This window comes from Corvus cornix, chromosome 1A (genome assembly GCF_000738735.6).
Source record: "Corvus cornix cornix isolate S_Up_H32 chromosome 1A, ASM73873v5, whole genome shotgun sequence".
Classification (NCBI taxonomy): Eukaryota; Metazoa; Chordata; class Aves; order Passeriformes; family Corvidae; genus Corvus; species Corvus cornix.
This window is the reverse complement of record NC_047057.1, coordinates 71,957,273-71,976,447: the sequence shown is the minus strand read 5'-3', so window position 1 is coordinate 71,976,447 and position 19,175 is coordinate 71,957,273. Positions and strand designations below refer to the sequence as shown.

The following is a 19,175-nucleotide window of genomic DNA, read 5'->3' as shown; positions in this document are numbered from 1 at the left end:
GAGCGCTGGTTGGAGGCAGCGCGGTGCATGGTCCTCCCCGGCCCCCCGAGCCGGCGCGCCGGGCCCGACGGCCGCGCCGCGGCCCCCGGCCCGCCCCCGGCCCGCCCCCCGCGCCGCCGCACCGGCCCCGGCCCCGGCAGCGGCAGCGGCAGCGGTGCCGAGAGCCCGAGCGGCGGCAGCCGGCGGGGGAGCCCGGGGGCGGCGCCGAGCAGCAGCCGCAGCAGCTGCCGGAGCCGGGGCGGGCGGCTGGCGGCGGTGGGTGGGCTGGGGCTGGGGCTGGGGGAGAGGCTGCGCGGCCGGGGGAGAGGAGGAGGGGGGCGAGAAGGGGAGGGGTAGGAAGGCGCCCCCGCCCCGTCCCCGGGGATGCTCCCCTTGCACATCTCGGGGAGCATCCTGCCTCCTGCCCCGCAGGACCCCCGCGAATGGAGCGAGCCGCGCCCGGGCGAGTCGCCCATGGACACGCCAGAGCACCCCGGCAGCCACTCCGTAACATCGGAAGCGCTTCAGTCTCCCCTGATCTCTCTAGGCTGACCAAGACAAAGACCACTTGGCCTGGCACAGAGCCTACAGTGAAGCACTCACTCGTGGCTCATCTGTGCTGCTGGACATTCATCTGCCCCTACATTGGTGTGATTGTTCATCAAACTAAGTGTCTTTTATCCCACCAATTTTCTGAGCTGAGCCAATCCACATGCTGAGGGCCCTTCCCAGCTTGCCATGATGGGACAGAGCCTTTAAATTGATATGAATAGCCCTAAAGTTCCTACTTCTACTGAAAGCACCAGTCAGGACCTTTATTGACCTACTATCAATGGCCTCGAATTGAGGTTAATAGCTGGCTGCATCCATTCATCACCAGCTTGGCACATCATGTTCCAAAGTGGCTCGGTGCTCAGCATCACCAGTCCCTCATTCTTACCTGTGCCTACCAGTGATGAGCCAGGCGCTGCCTGACAATGATGTGAAGCACATCAAATAAACTGTCTCCACGAATGTCTGTATTAACTACACTTTGAGATAAAGATCCAAAATAGCTCCATGTTTTGAGGGTGTTGCTAAATCAACACATGGGACTGAGCAAATGCTGCTTAGTACTGGGAAAGGACATCGAGGACAGCAGTGACAACCATCTAATACATGTTGGTGCAGGCTCCCTGAGGAGCCCTTCTCCAGTCAATGTCCCTGGCTGCTCTGGGCAACAAGGAGAATTCATGCTTAAACTTGAAGCAAAGAGATAACTGAGAAAGGGAAAGAGAGAACTTGGGATGGATTGACACAAAGATTTCTTTGGACACACGGCAATAATCAGGAGGAAAGGCAGGGGAAGGAAAGGTCACGGCAGAAGCATTGCTGTCAGTGGAGACTGGAGCGAGGGGGCACAGATAAATCAGTTTTCTAAAAGCATGGTGAGAACAGAGGGAAAGAGAGAATGTAACTGGAGGCTATGCAAGCTTTAACACGGTTACTTGGGCAGCACAGGGCTGAAATGGTACCACCTCTCAACTGGGATAGCAACAAGCAGGAGTTCCCGTGGTCCCCCCCACAGGCTGCTGCCCTGCTTCCAAGTCCGTGCTGCTGCATCCCTGCTGCCGCATCCTGCTTGGCTGGGGTGCAGCTCAGAGGGGGAACATCTATTTTCTGCTACACTCACGTTATGTTTGCAATTCTGGGACACACTTGCCAAGATCCAACTTCGCATCAGCGCTACCTGTGCCACTGCCTTCCTCTCTTCCATGACCTTGTCATGGTCCCCAGCACCAGATGAGGCTGAACACACCATGTGCTCTCTTGCTGAGGGCTTTGTCACGAATTCCACGTTTCCATTAGCAAATAAAACCACTTCATTTCAAGAAGGTCACCAATTTTAGCCCTCCAAAGAGGGCTGTTGCCACTTCTTCTCCAGCAGGTGGCTGCATGACAGCCTGAGGCCAAGGACCTCTCAGAGCAGGCTCCCAGCAGCCCTGTCCAGCACTGCCTGCATTTAGCCCAGGCAGCTCGAGGGCCTCTGTCAAGGTGCTTGGCCCAGGCATCACACCTCTGGCACCCCCTCTGCCCTCTGCCTTGCCCAGGAGCTGCTCCCCATGATCCACATCCCACATCAGTGCCTCGAAGGTGCTGCCAGGTTGCTGCAAGTGACACCGGGGACACTATTCCCTCTGCATTGTGAGGGAACAGCCACCCATCACAGGAATGTGGCAAGGTTTTGTGTGCTGGAAGCAATGCAGCAGCAATCTCAGGTGAGTAGCTTGGTCCAAGGTCATTCACGACGCAAGAAGACAGAGCAGTGAGCCACCTCTCTTCCTTGCCAGATACACTCCCATCATGTTGGCTTTGCTCTCCAGCCTCTAGGGTTGTGTGGATTGTCAGGCATGAGAGCCTGGGCTCTGCTGCTGAGCCCTGTGTGTTTTGCTGGCAAGGCTTTCTCCCTTTGACTGACTTTGCTGCCAAAGAAAAATCCGTGGCTAAACAATTGCTTAGACTACGATTTTTGTACAACCCCACAAACACTTCACTTAGGCTTCTGTGGACGGTCTCTGTTTGATAGGGAGCATGAGGCTGGAGGCCATGGCCAGGGAGGATGATTGCTCTCTATGTTGCTCTTTCATGTTCAAGCAGAGCCTGGTCCTCCTTGGGAGTTCAGGACAGCTCAGAGTGCTGTGAATGACACCAGCTGTGCCTCCTAATTTGGTTTCCACAGAAAGGCTGGGGTAGATGGCAGCGTAAGTGTGTGTGGTCCACGGTAGAGGGTAAAACCACATTCTTATGCTCTGGATCCTGGCTTTTATCCAAGGTGGGTGGGCACCTTCACCTGGCTGTCCTCAGGGTAAGCCAATACTTGTGTCACTGGCATGATCCATGCGTGAACAGCTAAACTGGTCTTGGTCTTGCACATTCTGCTGCAAGAGGAGTTTTCCACTTCTACAAGAGGATGTGGAATGAAAACCAAGCATCCACCTGGGCCGCTCAGGGCAACAGCCCTCATGCAGAGAGGGCTGGTCCTGCCCTGCCTGGGCAGCAGACAGTGACAGCTTTGCCTCGTTGGCTGCCATGCTCTGGATTTCCTGAGCAGTGCAATTCCCTGTGTGCCATAGGCTGGACATGCTCACTTAGCTGCCCTGGCAGCCTGCCACAGGCACTCACATCTATGCTTTTGATCCAGGCACTCATTTCACAAAGAAGCCTCATTTCCCAAAGCTTTAGGTGGCCATCCGGTGTCCCACCTGCTGGGGTAAATGGAACTGGGTGGGGAGCCCTGAGCTTTGGAGGGGTGGGCTGTCGCCTGCAGCTGGTCTGCAAACCCGGGAAATGGGCTCTGACCATGCCACCCAGGTGATGTGGGGAGCTGGGCACAGGGAATTGAGGCAGCTGGGAGGAAGCTGGGTGCTCAGGGGGCCTGCTGGGCTGAGGCTGCGTGAGCAGGGCAAGAGCAGGCTCGTGGAAATGGTTCTCCAGACACCACAGGATGCCTGCAGGGGCTGGGGAGGTTCCTGCATCCAAGGTAGGCAGGCGGGAACAGGGAGGACCTGTGGTTGCAGGGCAAGGGGAGTTATGACCAGGGATGGGAGAGCACCAGGAAGGAGGGTGGAAGCTCAAGGGCTTCCTTGGGCTGAACATGGGCTCCAGCACTGCAAACACAACCCAAACAAACAGGTGAGAATAAGAAAGAAGCTTATTTGTAGGAAAGGAAGCAGAAATTGTGCCTCTTCCTTAAAATGGGAATGAGGGGAGAAATGCCTTCTACTCGAGAAAGCACTGAAGAGCTTTTTGTAGCACACTGTAGGATGAGATATGACAAGTTGATGCTTCCCATGTGATCTAGTTATTTAATGCAATGTGCAGCCCTTGGATGTGTTAGTGCTTAACCATTACTGTTAAAACATTAAAAAGCTAAACTATAAATAGCTTCTACTCTTCAGCAGCTCCCAGGCTACGTTTTTGGCTTTTTTATGTAGTGATGTGTATGCACAGAGATGTGTGTGTATACATATATTTAAAGGCAAACAGCAGACAACAGAGTTTTGTGCAATAGTCATACTGAATATCTAAAATGCTGCCATTTTTAGTTTACACTACAAGTGGAAACAAGTAGTGTGCCCTCAAAAATACCCCTGCTGGGGGAAGGCAAAACTTTGTTGAGGGCTGAACTTGGGAGGAAACAAAATAATGACTCAATTTCTTGGGGGAAGGAGAAGAAAGAAGAGGCAGATACATGCCTGAAAGAAAGACCAGAAACCAGATACCTAATTATACCCTGCAGTAAGCTGTCAGAAACTGGCAGCAGTGGGAGGGAAGGAGGCAAAGCTGATCTCAGTGAGTTTGAGCATAATCTGCTCCAACCATACTTAAAATGCCTTTTGTGTGGGAAAGGAAGCTTCTGGGATTCTCTGACACACGCTCTGTACTGCATTTACCTAATCCATTCGAATGGTCAGGGCTGAAGTTACAGACAAGTGTAAAAATGTTTCACCTGGCCAGCACCAAAAGTCAACGATGCTTTGGCTGCTGAAGGCAGTCTTTGTAAGGAAACTGCTGATCCCGAGTTACGGGGCAGGGAATGCAGATACTCTTCCAAAGGATACACAAGTGTAACAGTCTATTGCTCGTAATTACATGTCGGTTCAAAGAGCTTTCAACACCGGCAGAAAATGCCAAGATGTTTCTTTTCATGCTTGTAGCAGGGTAGGGGTTTGGAGAGCGGAACTGGGGTTTGCTCTTGGTATTTTGTAGTTGCTCAGTCTTAGCATGGAGCATGTATTGATCTGACCTTGAGGAGAAAATGAAAGTTCTTCATAGTTGAAATGATTGAAAAGGAAAATTAGGATTATTATAGTGAATGAAGTGTTTTCTTGATGAATGTTTTCTTGATGGAGTTTTGGTTCCTAGAGAACATGTAGCTGCCTTGCTGGTGTGGGGTTTTAAGCTGCTGCAGACTGGCTCTGTGAATGTCTGTAAGTGCATAGTGTTCATCAAATTGACTGTGGCAGTAAAAAAAAAAAAAAAAAAAAAAAAAAGAAGAAGATTTGTGCTTTTATAATTGGGGTTAGGAAGGTCCAGTAATGGAAGGGTTTGGGCAGGGCCCCAAAGGTACCAGGGTGAGCAGGGAGCAAGCACTTCCCAGGGGTTACCCTGGCAGGCATTTCTCACAGCACGCCCCTGGGAGCAAACTTCTCCAGGGCTCTCAATCCTGTAGTTCAGGTTGGTCCTTCTTCAGTGTTTAAGTCTGCACCTTAGGCTGGGTAAGGATTTCTCTGGAAATCTAACTCCCAGCTAAGGCTCTCCTACAAGGGACACCTTAACCCTAGGCTGCCCTTGCCCTGCAACCACAGATCCTCCCTGTTCCCGCCTGCCTACCTTGGATTCAGGAACCTCCCCAGCCCCTGCAGGCATCCTGTGGTGTCTGGAGAACCATTTCCACGAGCCTGCTCTTGCCCTGCTCACACAGCCTCAGCCCACTAAGCTGACAAGTGTAGTGATTAAAACACGCAGCACCTGGGAGCTTCAGCTTGTGATCTCTCTCTGCTTAACTAAACCTTGATTAGCCCCGTCCTGGGTGAGTGCTCCAACTACCAGAGCACTGGCTAAAAGGAGAAGGCTGATTAACACGTTTTATCGTTATTTATTAGAGGTCAGGGCCATAGCTTGCTTCTCCAGGATGCAGAAAATAATTCAGTTCCTCTCTCTGCTGAGAATGGGAATCCTTGTCCCATCCCTCCAAAACTGCTTTACTGATTGTTGCTTTCAACACCAAGTTCTCAGGACTCTGCATCACACCTGTTTTGCTGTCTAATGTGCACCCTGTGAGCTGTGAACTTTGTAGATGGGAAACCTTCTGATGAAACATGAGAACTATGCAAGTGAATTGGCTGTTTCTAGATCATTAAAGATGATGGTTTCACCTAGCAGGATCTTTAATTTTCCATTGAAGTCAGGGGAAGCTTTTGGTTCTGGTCTGAAAGTTTGCCACTTAATTGCTGAAGGGGTATCTTCCAGGGTGGTTCCCTCAAGAAAATCTGGTAACAGTTTGAAGAGCAGGGATAAAACGAAAAAGTGAACAGAAGTTGCCCTAACAATCTTCTAGGGCAAAGACGTGAAAGAGAGCAGGATAATACCCATTAAATGTACACACAGAAAGTCAAAATTTATTTCAAAGCAAACATCTTTTATTATTTTCCATATGTGCTTGATCAAAGTAGCAGCTCTGTAACTGCACTGAAATTAATATGAAATCTAAAATAATCACAGTTTGTGATTTCTCTGAATGATATACAATCACTCTTCTACAGTGCACATGACACAATCTGAAACATTACCATTTATTGGAGGGAGAAAGACGTGGCAGGATTAGGACTGGAAGGAAGGGGACAGTAGTGTTATCTGATTCCCTGAATGCAAGGTTAGTGCTTGCATGTGTCCCTGGAGTAGAGGAACCGACTTCTCTGGCCACCATGTTACTGCATGCCACAAAAGCTCTTGGCTTCAGATCCAAAACAAGGTCTATCCCTTGATTCCTTCCTGCTGTTCTCAGTTGCAAGCTCCCTTCTGCCTTGACTAAAACCTGTTCATCTTTGGAAGATGGAGTTGTTAGGATCAGGTCTTGACCCTGTTTGTTGTACAGGGCAGTGCATCCTATAAACGTTAAGGTGCTGGATCAGGAGTGAAGTCCCCTCTCCTGCTTGGCCCCATGATCTGCACAGAAGTATCCCTGCTCTGAAGGACAGAAATATGGCTTCAGAGACACCACTTCTGAGCAATATATGAGGCAAAGGAAGAGTTTCACACCAGCCACGCTTGAAGCTAATTCCAGGAAGCTGCACTTCCAAGGAAAAAGGACTGAATTCTAGCAGTAACAGATGTCCATAAATGAACTGCAGATAAGCTAGAAGCTAGTACAGCACTCTAGCACAACTCATGAACACAGGAGACCTGCCAAGCACTTTCATTAATAGTAACCTTCCAGAATCAAGCCAGTGTCCAACAGCAGCTGGAGAAGCCAGATTTCCTACTCCATCCACTGGGTCCACGCAATTCCCAGGCAGGGACTTGGACAAAGTGCACTGTTTCAAGGAGCTGAGAAGGGGAAGAGGGGAAAGGTCTTGGCATTGCTCAGATCAAGGGCAGCCCATCTGGCTAATTAGTGCAGAGAGCAACAAGCAGGGTTTTTATGCAGCCTTACTTGGCATGAACTAGGGAAAGGGTACAAGATATTTCTAGATTCCTTCTCCTCCCTTCTGTTCAATTTCAACTCACAAGCAAAGCACTTTCTTCAGTTCCTTATCACTGAAGTTCCTCCTACGCATTTTTAAGACTCCCAGAACACTGGTGGAAAAACCCCCCAAATCCAGAGCTAAAAGCAGATTTGGCATCTGAAGCAGATTCACATCAGTCAGCTCACCTCCACTGCTGCTCCAAAGATGGAGATGCCTGGCTCCCTCTCGCTGCAAATGCAAACCTCTTCCTTCCTTGGAAGAGATGCTGCAGCCCCCAGGGCACAGTGGTTCAGCAGCACCTTTTCTCTGAGTAGCTGGCACCACACTTTTAACAAGGCAGAGCTCTGCTGAAGGCTTGCTGCAGGTGGACAGACCACAGCATTTCTGCAAGCAGCACCCACCACACTGAAGGCATGGCTCGTTTTTCCTGCCAGCAGCCAGCTCCCTGAGGTCTGGGTAATCATGGCCTAGAGGACCATTCCAAGGAAGCCCGTGGAAGTTACCACCCAAGTCAGCAAATGCTGCAAGCAAAGGGAGTGCTCCTCTTCCTGCAGTGGATGGAAAGTGAGACTGAGGGACACTGGAGCTACCCCATGAATAAATGGGGCTTGGGCTCCAGTTTCAGGCCTCGCACAGCACAGCTGTGGCTGTGAGAGGTGCTGCAGCTAAAGGACCTTCCCTATGGCATACACCAAGTCCTTCCCTGTGCCTCCTCTTCTGGCAAGTGGAGACAGGCCCATGTCTTGTGCAACTAGATGAAATGGTAATTTCTTTTTCTCTCCAGTGAAAGGAAAACGATTCAAATCTGTGTCCCTCTCATTACAGCTGCTTTTAGAAGCAGCCACGCAATTCTTGTCCTGGTGAGACAAAGGAGAAGAGCCCCAAGTAGTGCTGAGAGGAAGAAACTGCTTCCCACTGTGGATTTCACATACAAAGAGGTATTTTTCTGCTCCTATTCATAAAGTAAAGAATAGAGAAACAGAGACGGACCTCTTTTGCCTGGCTAACTGAAAGAGCACCTGGTCTGCTTCATACACAGAGCCTGGCACAACATAAGACTAGAGCAGTGACCTTCCTAGGAAGATACATCAGTATTGAGAGGATGGAGAGCTGCTGGAGCAGAATTGCAGTGCACATGGATGCTGAGATTTGAATTAAGAACTCAAACTTCTGTGCAGAACATCTTGTTTGTACCCTGTGTGTGGAGCTGCCTGGTAAAGCAGGAAGGAGGAAAGAAGAGGCAGAGCAGACCTACTTCTGATACTTCAGAAGTGGTGTGAGCTGACTGCAATTAGGAAAACCAACTCAGCTGTGTTGGCTCCAAGGCTTTGCATCATATACACAGACTGATTTGTGCTTCTAAAATCACAATGCTCCTCTGACACTCCTCGCTAAGCCCGATCTTTCACAGGAGTTTCTCATGCAAACCTTGCTTATCTTTGGAATGTCTATGGAGGCACAAGTCTTATCTTTCTCTGGATAGCCTGAGCTGGGAGAACAGAGGCAATAGAAGGTGAATGTTTTTAGGGAAATGTTCCTGGGCAGGCAAGCCCCAGCTGCTGATTCATGTTAGGGGGATTCTACCTGCACATTAAAGGAAGAGGAGGGACCAGAGGTCAGACTGCATGGGGTATCCCTGAGCTGCAAACCACATGAGGGATGAGAGGAACAAAGGAACTGAAAGACACTGACATTTGTATTCTAAAAGATCAGGCCTGGGGATCTGGGGCTCTGGTACCACCCTGGCTTGATGATCTTCTCTTTGAATCCTTGCATGCAAGGAAGGAGCAAAGGTGGACTGTGACTCTTTTTGTCTGGCAAAAGAAGGGCCCCTCTTGGAAGCTGTGCCAGCTGGAGCAGGTGGATGTTCCTTGCAACAGTTGGGATCAGAGTGGGTGCCAAAACAGCCTCTTGCTGCAGCACTGAGTTCTGGGCAAAGACAACTCTGCCAATTCAAACTCTGGTGGTTTCCTCTGCTACTGAGAGCAGGCTGCTGGCTCCCTAGCGGGATGTGAAAAGGCAGGACTGTTCACAGAATGCTAAACAGGGGGGAGGGAACAATATAACTTTCACCTCAGCCCTGCAGCAAGTTGCTCTGGCTACGGCAGCTTCCTTTGAGGGGCCCTGCCTCTCCAGAGCTGCCGGATGACTGCAAAACAGAACTTTGTTTCAGACTGACAGTGATACAGTGGCAAATCCCCAGGCAAAGAGAATTTGTTAAAGTCCGTAGGCACTTCTTCTTCACAAGGAGAATGTAAAGACTTAAAGCCTTCTCTTGGCACAGTGCCACCACAGCCCAGTTTCTGGTGTGCTGGAGTCACGGACTGGACAAACAGCACATTGTAAAATGGTGCGCTGGCTGATGGCGGCTCCTTGTGTGGGGAAGAGTTTCGCCCTCAAACACCTCCCAAGGAGGAGGGTGGGCTCCCCTGATCTTTGCACACGAAGTGTGGAAAAGAATGAGCTGTGAGAGCTGAACAAAACTGGGATTGCTGGGACAAGCCTGCTCCTTATACCCTGTTTCCATTATGGCTCAATTATGGCTGGCAGCAATGTATGGTCACAGCTGAAAGTCTGTGGGTGGCTGTCAGGATGGCAGATGAGTACCAAAAAAATTAAGGGGCTTTTAGTGCTGCAACAGGGAGTTTTCTTTCACGTTACCTAGATTAGAAGATCATCCCAGGTCCCTGCCCATTCTCCCCATCTTCCCTTTCCAGTACATAAAATCCCTTACAGTAGATCTTTAGGCACACCTGTCTTAACCCCTAGCTCCAGTTTTCTTTTTTAAAGGCAAGTTGCACAGCATCATCCACATCCTGCACTATGTACGATGCCTCCACCAGGCTGGGGTCAAAGCAGAAGTCCCGATGTCCATGGAACACTGCCTCCACTGTGTGTGGCTCTGTTTTCTTGGGAACATCACCACTGTGGCGGTAGACCCCAGTGCAGACCAGAATCGACTCGCAGCTCTCCACTGAGTTGTTGCAGTCATTCCTCAGCTCCAGGTAAACCTCAGTCTGGGGACTGGCTGCCTGTGGGCTCCTCTTCACCCCAGCCTGGACCTGGTTCTGCTGAGCTGACTTGAGGTAGCTGTTGTAGAGGTTTGCCCCATAGACATCAGACATAGGGTTGTCCCTGGATAAGGTCACAGTGTGAAACAGAAATGAGAAACAAGCCCAAGCATCTCCCTCTGGCTCTGGGGGATTGGGATTAAGACAGCACTGAAGGAGGAAGGGGTGTGAGATATTTGCTAACATCAAGAGGAGCACCCAGAGTGGGCCACTGAGTCTACCCAGCAGTGTGTCGTGCTCAGGCCTACAGTACTACATCTGGGTCTCTTAATTTTGTCTTTAATCCAGTCACTTTATGTGCACTCTGCATCCTACAGTCCACAGCTCTGCTGTGTAGGGCACAAAAGGCTAGCAAGGCTCTGTTCCAGGATGCGAGGCTCCAGAGACACCACTGGGATTTTGGTATTAAACCCACCAAATTAAACCAAAAAAACCCCAAAACAAACCAACCCACTAAAGAGCAGTTAGTATACAACTCCCTAAGGGAAACCAGCAGGAAAAAGCCTCTTACCCAACTGCATAGAGGCGGCGGATGGGAGCCTTCCAGCCCTGCTTCTCTGCCTGCTGTTGGATCAAGAACTGGGCATAGCGGTAAGTGACCGGGCTGGGTTTGCCAATCAGGGCCTCGTACTTCAGTTCCCTGCCCGTCACCTTCTTGTAGATGTTCTCCAAGCACAGAAGGAAAGTGCCATGGCCAAACCTGCCCCAGAAAGGAGGTCATGAGTACCCCAGTAACACCACTGAAGCAGCAAGCACTCCTTAGTTACTGCCTGTTTTGGGTATGGTGTCCACCCACACACACCATCCACAGGCAGTGGTCTGGCTTTTGCTTGTCCCAGGTTTCAATCTTTGTTTCTCATGCAGCTTTCATGTGTCTGATGCTAATTACATCGTAAAGTCAAACTCTTAAAACATTCAAATGCTGAAAAAAATGCAGTAGGAAAAGATCATCTGCATGAGAGAAGTATGAAATAGGCTAAATCAAACACCACACGTGCTTTTCACCTGGGCATCTTGGCTTCAGCCATCCACAGGAGGTCCATGTTGCAGGCAAGGATAGGCAGATGAGGGTATGGTACATCTTGCAGCTCTGCCCCAGGGTTCCCATTGCTCAGCAGTACATCAGTGATGAGCTGCAGGCTTGTCTCCCACCTCACCGGCTCGCCAAACAGAATCACCCCTGCACGATTTTGAGAGCTCTTTGGAAACTCACAGCATCCAAAAGCCACCTGCTAACAAAACCCCTCCTCTGCTGGGATGCCCTGGAACATACAGCTACCACTGGAACACGGCTGGTGCCAGGGCTCCAGTCTGCACAGCACCACACCGTGTGCACCACTGGTCCCAGATACTGGAGCATGGCACAGAGGAAAGTCGGCTTTGCTTTCATCCAGCTCTTTCCAGCAGTGAGGCTGCCTCCTGGCTGTGCCCTCTGAATATGCTGCCCGTGGACACCAGCGAGCTGACAGCATGTCATTAGCTCCCATCCCAGCTGGCCTGCCTTGCTGTTAGTTCTGCTTGCTGCTCATATGTAAACACAGGCCACTGCTTACCTTCTATAGTGGGGAAGCCAGTGGTTGGAGGAGGCTGCCAGAAGAAAAAGAAGGCTGGGTTAGAAATGCAAAACCTAATGCCATCTCCAAAACAAAACTAAAAATGCCTCCTTTGAACCTGCCAATGCAATTCCATAAAAAGGCAGGACAAAGCCACCTGGAATCCCGAAAGAAAATTTTTTTCCCCCTCCCGCCATCCCAGATGGGATTTCACACATCTTGTACTCCTCTCTCAGAGCTGCAGATGTCAACCAAGCCATCTTACCCCTCACTGCAAGGAACAGCAATGGAAGACAGGTGTGGCATGAGAAAGGCGAGGGGAGAGTCGCTGCCCTTCCTGCAGGAGCCAACACTGGGAAGAGCAGAGGTGCTGCTTGCTCAGTGTCAGTGCCAGGCTCTTGCTAAGGGACGTCACCAGCAGCCAGCTGCCCTGTCCCTTTGCAGCTTCCCTGCCCTGAGCTGTGTGCTGTGACCCCCTCTGCAGCAGAACAGCCCTTCTGCTGCTGCTGCTTCAGGGAATTACCAGTTCTTTTGGCCTCCGGCTCAGGTCCACCATGTCTAAAAGGGGATATGCCTTCCTCAGTGCCTCTATGGTGACCACGTGCTTGAAGCCCAGGCTAGTTCAGACCATCAAGGAATGTTGTGGAGACTGGTTTGTTTGGGGGTTTTTCTAAGTGACTGGTTTTTTTTAAGTTACTTGCAAAAGCATCTGTAGGACTAAAGAATACGAGTCCTAGTAACAGAGCAGTGTGGTAATGCAAAACCTCATGGCCTTCAGCCAGACTGTGTTCCAACCTATGGATGGCCCTAAAGGTTACCAAAAAACCCCCAAAACCTGGCTGAGGTGACTCAACAGCAATCCCTGGAACTGGGCAAAGAGCAGAGGCTGCCACTTCAAGACAGAATAGATGTGCTTTGGGAGACCTTTATGCCAGGGTGCTGATATTGGTGCAGCACAGGGGGCTGGGGAGGCTGAAACAGAATCAGTGAAGCCTTGGTCAGCTCAGTTAGTGCAAGGAAAATGGTCTGTGCTGATAAAAACATACAGGTGAAGGATGAGCTGCGTTTGCTTGCAGAACACCTTGTCCTTAGCTCACCCTATGTGCCTTGGGGAAACACAGAGAAGGGCCATGTTTTTGGAACAAATGAAGTTAAACGTTGAGTCCGGGGTGTGACCCTGCGTGCAGAGGCTGAGATGGTGCAAGCACTGAAGGCAGTTCTTACCTCCCTGCAGACACGTCTGACCTGCTGGTCCTTCGCCTCAGCCAGGCACTTATGCACATGGGATTGCCACTTGACCACTTCCCTGTGCTGGGATGCTCTGACTCTAATGACATTTCATAAAACAGTTTAAGTTGGAAGGGACCTTAAAGATCATCTAGTTCTCAAACCCCTGCCACAGACAGGGACACCTTCCACTGGACCAGATTGCTCAAAGCCCCACTGTATTTGAGTTCCTTCAAGTGCTGTCAGATTCTGGGGAAAACTTTATCCATGGGACAGTTGGAAGTGATCTCTAATGGGCTTTGCCATGAAAGAATGGGAGGACCACAACTTTAACTCAAAAGTGAGAGACACCTAAAGCTGATGGAGTCCTCATGGTCACATCCCACCAACAGAACAGCAACCACAGGAGAGGTAATGAGCATGAGAAGCCAACGCTGAATAGGGGAGCCAGGAGGTGACCAAAATGGAGATCAACAGCGTCTGCACCTGACCATGAGGACTCTGCCCCATAAGGTAAGCCCAGTGACCTTTGTGTCTCCTTGTGCTTCTAGAAGCTGAGCGAGCGGGAGCGAGCGGTAGGGGCAGGGCAGGAGCAGCAGGCTTTAGCTGGGATGCCGCAGCGGGATGTACAGAGCACCATGAGGCACACGGAGCAAAGGATACGTGTGGGCGTTCTCCTCCACGGGCCCCTGCCCGGCCACCAGCATGCACCTCTGGTGGAACCGGCTGAAGAGCTGCAGCGGGCTGTGGGACAGGATCACCTGCTCCGGAGACACCTGCGGGACGGAGCAGAGGCCGGCTGGGAACCGCAGGCAGGACTTCGCCCCCATCTCCCGGCGGTCGCGTGGCTGCCGCCCGCCCCTGGCCAGCGCCTCGGGCCGAGGCACAGCACTCGCGGTGCTTCCCTGCCGTGGGCTCCCTCCTCCCACGGCCGGCACGCCGCGCCGGGAGCGCTCCCGCTGCCCCGTCCCCGTTACCTGCAGCCCCAGCGCCTGGGACAGCTCTCGGGCCTTGGCCGAGCGCAGGCAGTTCCCGGCGTTGGTCAGGAACACGAGGGGCACCCGCAGCCGCCCGCTGCCGTCCGAGAGCCGCTGGAAGGCGCGGCGGGCGGCGGGCAGGGCCTGGCTGCCCCGCACCAGCACGCCGTCCACATCGAAGAGGAACCCGAAGGCCGGCGGCTGCAAGGCGAGCGGAGGGCACGGTCACCCGGGAGCCCGCCCGCCCGTGCCCCGCCCGCCCCGCGCCCCGGCCGCGCACGCACCCGGCTGTGGGCGCAGAGCCCGCGGGCGGGCGGCCCCGGGGCGCGCAGCAGCGCCCGGCCGGCCCGCAGGGAGCCGCGCAGCGCCATCCGCCCGCTCCGGCCTCGGGCACGCCGCCCTGCCCGGACTACAGCTCCCAGCGAGGCGCGGGCCGCGGGGCGGGAGCGGGGCGGGCGCTCGGGGGGCGCGGCGCGGCGGGGCGGGGCGGGAGAGCGGCCGGCAGCCGCGGGGCCGGGGAGCGGTGCTGCCGGGGAAAGGGGCTGCCGGCGGAGGGGGTGCACCCCCTGCTTCGGGACAAAGTTGTGGGGGTTGTGGGTTTGGGGAGAGCTGGAGAGAGGAGCGGGTGTTGGAACGGGACGTGGACGGAAAGGGGTGCGCTGGCTACATGGTAGATGCGTGCAGAATCACGGGCGAGGAGAGATTTGGGCAGGAGGGAGCGAAAAGCTTTGACCCCTACAAAGCAATCAGAGCGGGTTTATCTCAGCCCTTCACAGAAACAAAGAACAGGAGACTCTCGGTCTGTGTGCAAAACTGCTCCCGAGCTGTGCGGCCCGGGCTTCATGACAACAAAGGCGTCGCTCCGGGCATAGCCTGGTTTCAGTCTAGCGTGGTTACTGCTTACCCTGCCTGCAGTATGCATGCCAAGGAATTGCACTGCAGCTTGTTATCTCTGCCAGCTGACCAGAGCAGTGATTGTCCCCCCGTACTCGGCACTGGTGAGGTCCCACCTTGACTGCTGTGTCCAGTCCTGCGCCCCTCACTACAAGAAATTGAGGTGTGGAACAAGTCCACAGAAGGGCAGCAAGACTGGTGAAGGTTTTGGAGTACAAATTCTATGAGGAGTAGCTGGGGGAGCTGGGAGTGTTTAGCCTGTAAAAGAGGCTCAGGGGAGAGCTCATCACTCTCTACAAGTACCTGAAAGGAGCCTGTAGCCAGGTGAGGGTCGGGCTCTTCTCCCAGGCAACAGCAACAGGACAAGCGGACATAGCCTCAAGCTGTGCCAGGGTAAGACAGGTTGGGCATCAGGAAGAATTTCTTCTCTGAAACTGTGGTCAGGTGTTGGAACGGACTGCCCAGGGAGGTGGTGGAATCACCATCCCTGGAGGTGTTCAAGAAATTACTGGATGTGGCACTCAGTTCCGTGGTCTGGTTGACAGGGTGGTGATCAGCTGAAGTTTGGACTTGGTGACCTTGCAGGTCTTTTCCAACCTTGAGAATTCTGTGAGTTGCTGCCCTGCCTTTGCTCAGCCTTTTCTATGCAAACCCTTTTTCCTGCAGATAATAAGGTTCTCTAAAACTCTGGTCACTTTTTTTGCTCTTGGACAGACTCCGTCCCTCTTTCCTGCACTGTGAAACAGAAATCTTGCCACTGAATTCTGCTGAGGCCCTTCCAAACCTGGGGAAAGTAAAAGGTTCATTTCACATCCATGGAGATGAAACAATGTTTGTTTGCTTTCTGACTGGGCTTAAGATCTCCTGAGTCCCTCGACAGGGCAGGTTTAACACGTATGACTTTAGGCATCAATTACACAAACAGTGTAATTGTTTGTTTTTACGCTTCCATTGCCATGAACACCAACCTTAATTTGTTTTTGACCCACTTCAACACCCAGAGCCCTATTTGCAGAGCTATTAAAGCACTGGCAACTCAGAGATATACATTTGTACAGATGGTTATTCCTCCTTAAGTGCTTTTGCCTTAACTGAATTACCTACCGTTTATTTTTTGTAATTTCCTCAATTTGCCAGGATCACTTTAATTTCTCAGAAGTGTTTGCAGCTCCTCCTGCTCTGGCACAATTTATGCTGGCCTTGGAGACGTTACTGGAAGTATTTAGCTCCCTGTAGAACGGGGCTTCAAACCTTCTCCCACCAGCACAAGGAAGCCAGCTACAGCTATTTTGAAATGTGCCTTCTCAACTGTGTACAAACCAGAGGCCTCCAACCCTCGCCTTCCTTGGCTGTCGATGAAAAATAGGCAGAGAGAGAGGCAAAGAGTTCCTGAAATTAATGACAAACACAAGAGCCTTGTCTCGAGTGCTTCTCGCCCATCCACCGAGGCGGTCCCTCCTGGCAGAGTGAAAATGTGATTGATTTGCTGTGATTTCTGCTTGGGGTATTTGCTAACGTGGATTTATGGCCTTTTAAATGATACAGCCACTTGCAAGTTAGACGGGTTGTTTTGGTTGCTGGTTTCGGTGCCTCTAGACTGAACTGCTTTGTGGGGCTCTGTCAGTCCCTTTTTTTTAAATGTAGGGATACTTTTGCCCCTTTCTTCCCGTTCCCGACACTTGCAAAAGAGCTGGGAGAGACATCCAGTCCATTCCCTATCGCAGAGAGGATTTCACTGCTAAAAAAAACCCTTTAGTGTATTAAATATCCAGGAGTTCGGGGGTGGGGGTTTGTGGGTACGGGTTTTGGGGGTTTTATCCCCCCCCTCCCCGATGCGGGTTGTTATCCCGGCGCATCCCTGCGGGAGGCGCTGCTGCTCCACGGCGGCGGGCGGGCCCGCAGCGCTCACCTGCGCCCCGCCCCGGGGGGCTCCGGGCACGGGGGATGCGGGTGGGGATGTGGGGTCTGCCCGGAGGGAGGGAAGGGAACGCGTTGTTCTGCTCCCGAGGGGACTTTGGGGGGTATCCGAGGTGTCCCCGGAGCGTGCGGGTGCGCTCCGCTGCGGGCTGCCGGCGCTGCCGTGTTTATTTTTCCAAGCAAGGCTGTCCAACAGGCTGCAGAGCTTATTTTTAAACCACCGCGGAGGGACTTTGCCAGCGGCCGGGCTCAGGCTGAGCAGCGGCAGGGCTGCCGAGCCCCAGCACCCGCAGGCAGGCTTTAGCCCATCATCCCTGCGCTAAACGCCCGGTTGTGTCATTTTCCCTTCAAGAGCTGGGAATTTCTCTGTGACTCTGCTACGAGCTTCCCGTTCCTCGTGCTGTTCGTGGACGGACCTCGCGATTTCCTCTGCGGGTACATCCGGCAACAGCCATACCCCAAATACCCCTGGGGATCGCCTGTCTGCCCTTCTCACACCAGCCCACAGGAGACTCCCTCTTCTTCCCCTGTCCACACCGTGCTTGGATGTCTCTCCCACCCCTTCCACAGCTCACTACAGAGACAAGCAAAACAGGCAGTTGCCCACAGCCTTCTCCCGTGGGTCCCTGTGTAAACTTTGCAGCTTTGTTTTCCCTGGACTCACAGCCCTGTCATCACCCCCCCTCTTCCTGACCTTCTCACACTCCCCTCGAAAGTAGCCGTACCTTCCATCTCTTTCCTTGCTGCAGAGGCTCTAATGGCCTGAACCAACCCTCCCCCCACCGTCTATCTCTTCTCTCCCCATGCTGCAGCCTGCTCATGGAATGATGGACAAGCTAAAGGTTGAGAAAATACAGTCAAATGCCTTTCTTATCCTGTAATGACCAAGGGGGAGGACACAACCTGATAAAAATGACAAGCCAGGAGAATGGAGAGCCAGACCCTTCACCTGCCTGTCCCTCAGTGCACAGAAAACACTCAATAGACCTGCTGTGACTGCAACTGCTGCAAGCCTGGAAAGAAAGGAATTAAGGACTGAGCCAATTAGAGCTACAAGTTTCTGACCAAAGAAATGTCCTTCTGCTACCTGCAAAGAGACTAATTCAGAGACTTACACAGGAAGAAAACCTGAAGCAGGCTGATCATTTGGAGCTGGTGGAAAAGGCATCTGCAGCCCTGTGTTTTATGGCCAGAAGGGTTTGCTTAGCATCTGGCATCTGCATAGTCCCTCTGCAGTGAGGGAGGCTCACATGACAGATAGATCCAGCTGCTTGCTTGGGCCTATCTCTGTTTTCAACCACTTACTCTTACTCCTCTGTTTTTACTGGCATGATTTTTGACAGCAACCACTAGTGCTGGATCAGCCATTTCCTGACAGTGAGTGACCAGGAGGCAAACATTTCATTCTCTAAATTGCCCCAAAGGCAGTCTAAGATGCTCTGCAGCAAACACTTGTGCTGCAAACAAAGCTCCATCCACCTCCCATTTAAACAAATTGAACCTGAAGAGGCCACAGGGAGAGGAAGATGGGGGAGATAACAGGCATAAGGCTTCAGGTATTGCTATGGCTGCTTGAAGGAACCGTAACAGAAACTTCCATGAATTTTCTGCTCTCCTTCTTTGCTCCTGAGTCTGGATGGAGACTGAAGTAGCCTCTTTTTGCCTCTTTATGTCTGTCCTACTCAGCCTCCCACCACCCTTGTGGCTGCCTCCACCTCTTCTATCTCAGATATTGAAGCTCTCTCAAGCTGGCGCTTTCTTCCCATGCCCACCAGCAGTACTTTGGGCAAAGAGCCCCAAGTTGTACCCTGTAGTCACCTGGTGCTCCTCAAGGCACTTGCCAGCTTTGAAAAGAATGGGCTGATCGTTTAGTCTTCTTGTTTCCCTCTATTCCCTTCCTGAAACCATGTTAAAGCAGGTTAAATGACCTTCAGTAGTCCCTTTATTTTCCTGTGCTGTAACCACCACAGAGATGGTGGTGGGAGGAGCGGCAGCACACACAAATCCTGTCTGTCAGGTGGTCTCGGTATCAAAACACAGCCCTGAGCTGGATGCAGCTGCTGTGGGGTTTGAGGAAGGGGGAACAGGGGACCTGTGTAGTGTCTTGGCCAGGTGACTCAGGCTTAACACTGTGCTAGCTCCACAGATCAAACTGCCCTTTGCAGCCTGCTGTGAAGGTATTTCAGACTCCCTGATCACTCCAGGCTGAGTGATGTGAGACATCCCCCTGCACTGCATGTTCCAGATTAAAACCTCCCATGAAATCCGAGTATCCCCCATTCTTTTTAACAGGAAAAAAATTACAAAAAAAAAAAAGAAGAAGGAAAA

The 19,175-nt window shown here is 52.1% G+C and overlaps 1 protein-coding gene across 1 annotated transcript; it reads right to left on the bottom strand.

Annotated features, from left to right (window-relative positions):
• Nucleotides 1-6,120: 6,120 nt before the first annotated feature.
• Nucleotides 6,121-14,415, bottom strand: HDHD5 (haloacid dehalogenase like hydrolase domain containing 5). Its single transcript, XM_039571015.1, has 8 exons — nucleotides 14,321-14,415; nucleotides 14,037-14,237; nucleotides 13,723-13,835; nucleotides 12,356-12,449; nucleotides 11,833-11,866; nucleotides 11,285-11,459; nucleotides 10,791-10,979; nucleotides 6,121-10,343 (listed from the first exon to the last, which is right to left on the bottom strand). Exons 1-8 carry the CDS (start codon nucleotides 14,405-14,407, stop codon nucleotides 9,974-9,976), a joined length of 1,263 nt encoding a protein of 420 aa, XP_039426949.1. The 5' UTR covers nucleotides 14,408-14,415; the 3' UTR covers nucleotides 6,121-9,973.
• Between the last annotated feature and the right edge of the window lie 4,760 nt (nucleotides 14,416-19,175).

Excerpts from the sequence above, each read along its gene's own strand:
- HDHD5 (XM_039571015.1), bottom strand. The coding sequence starts at position 14,407 with ATGGCGCTGCGCGGCTCCCTGCGGGCCGGCCGGGCGCTGCTGCGCGCC. Across the intron at positions 11,867-12,355 it reads GCCGGAGGCCAAAAGAACTG|CCTCCTCCAACCACTGGCTT; the intron begins GTAATTCCCTGA and ends TTCTTCTGGCAG. Across the intron at positions 11,460-11,832 it reads TGGCTTCCCCACTATAGAAG|GGGTGATTCTGTTTGGCGAG; the intron begins GTAAGCAGTGGC and ends AAAATCGTGCAG.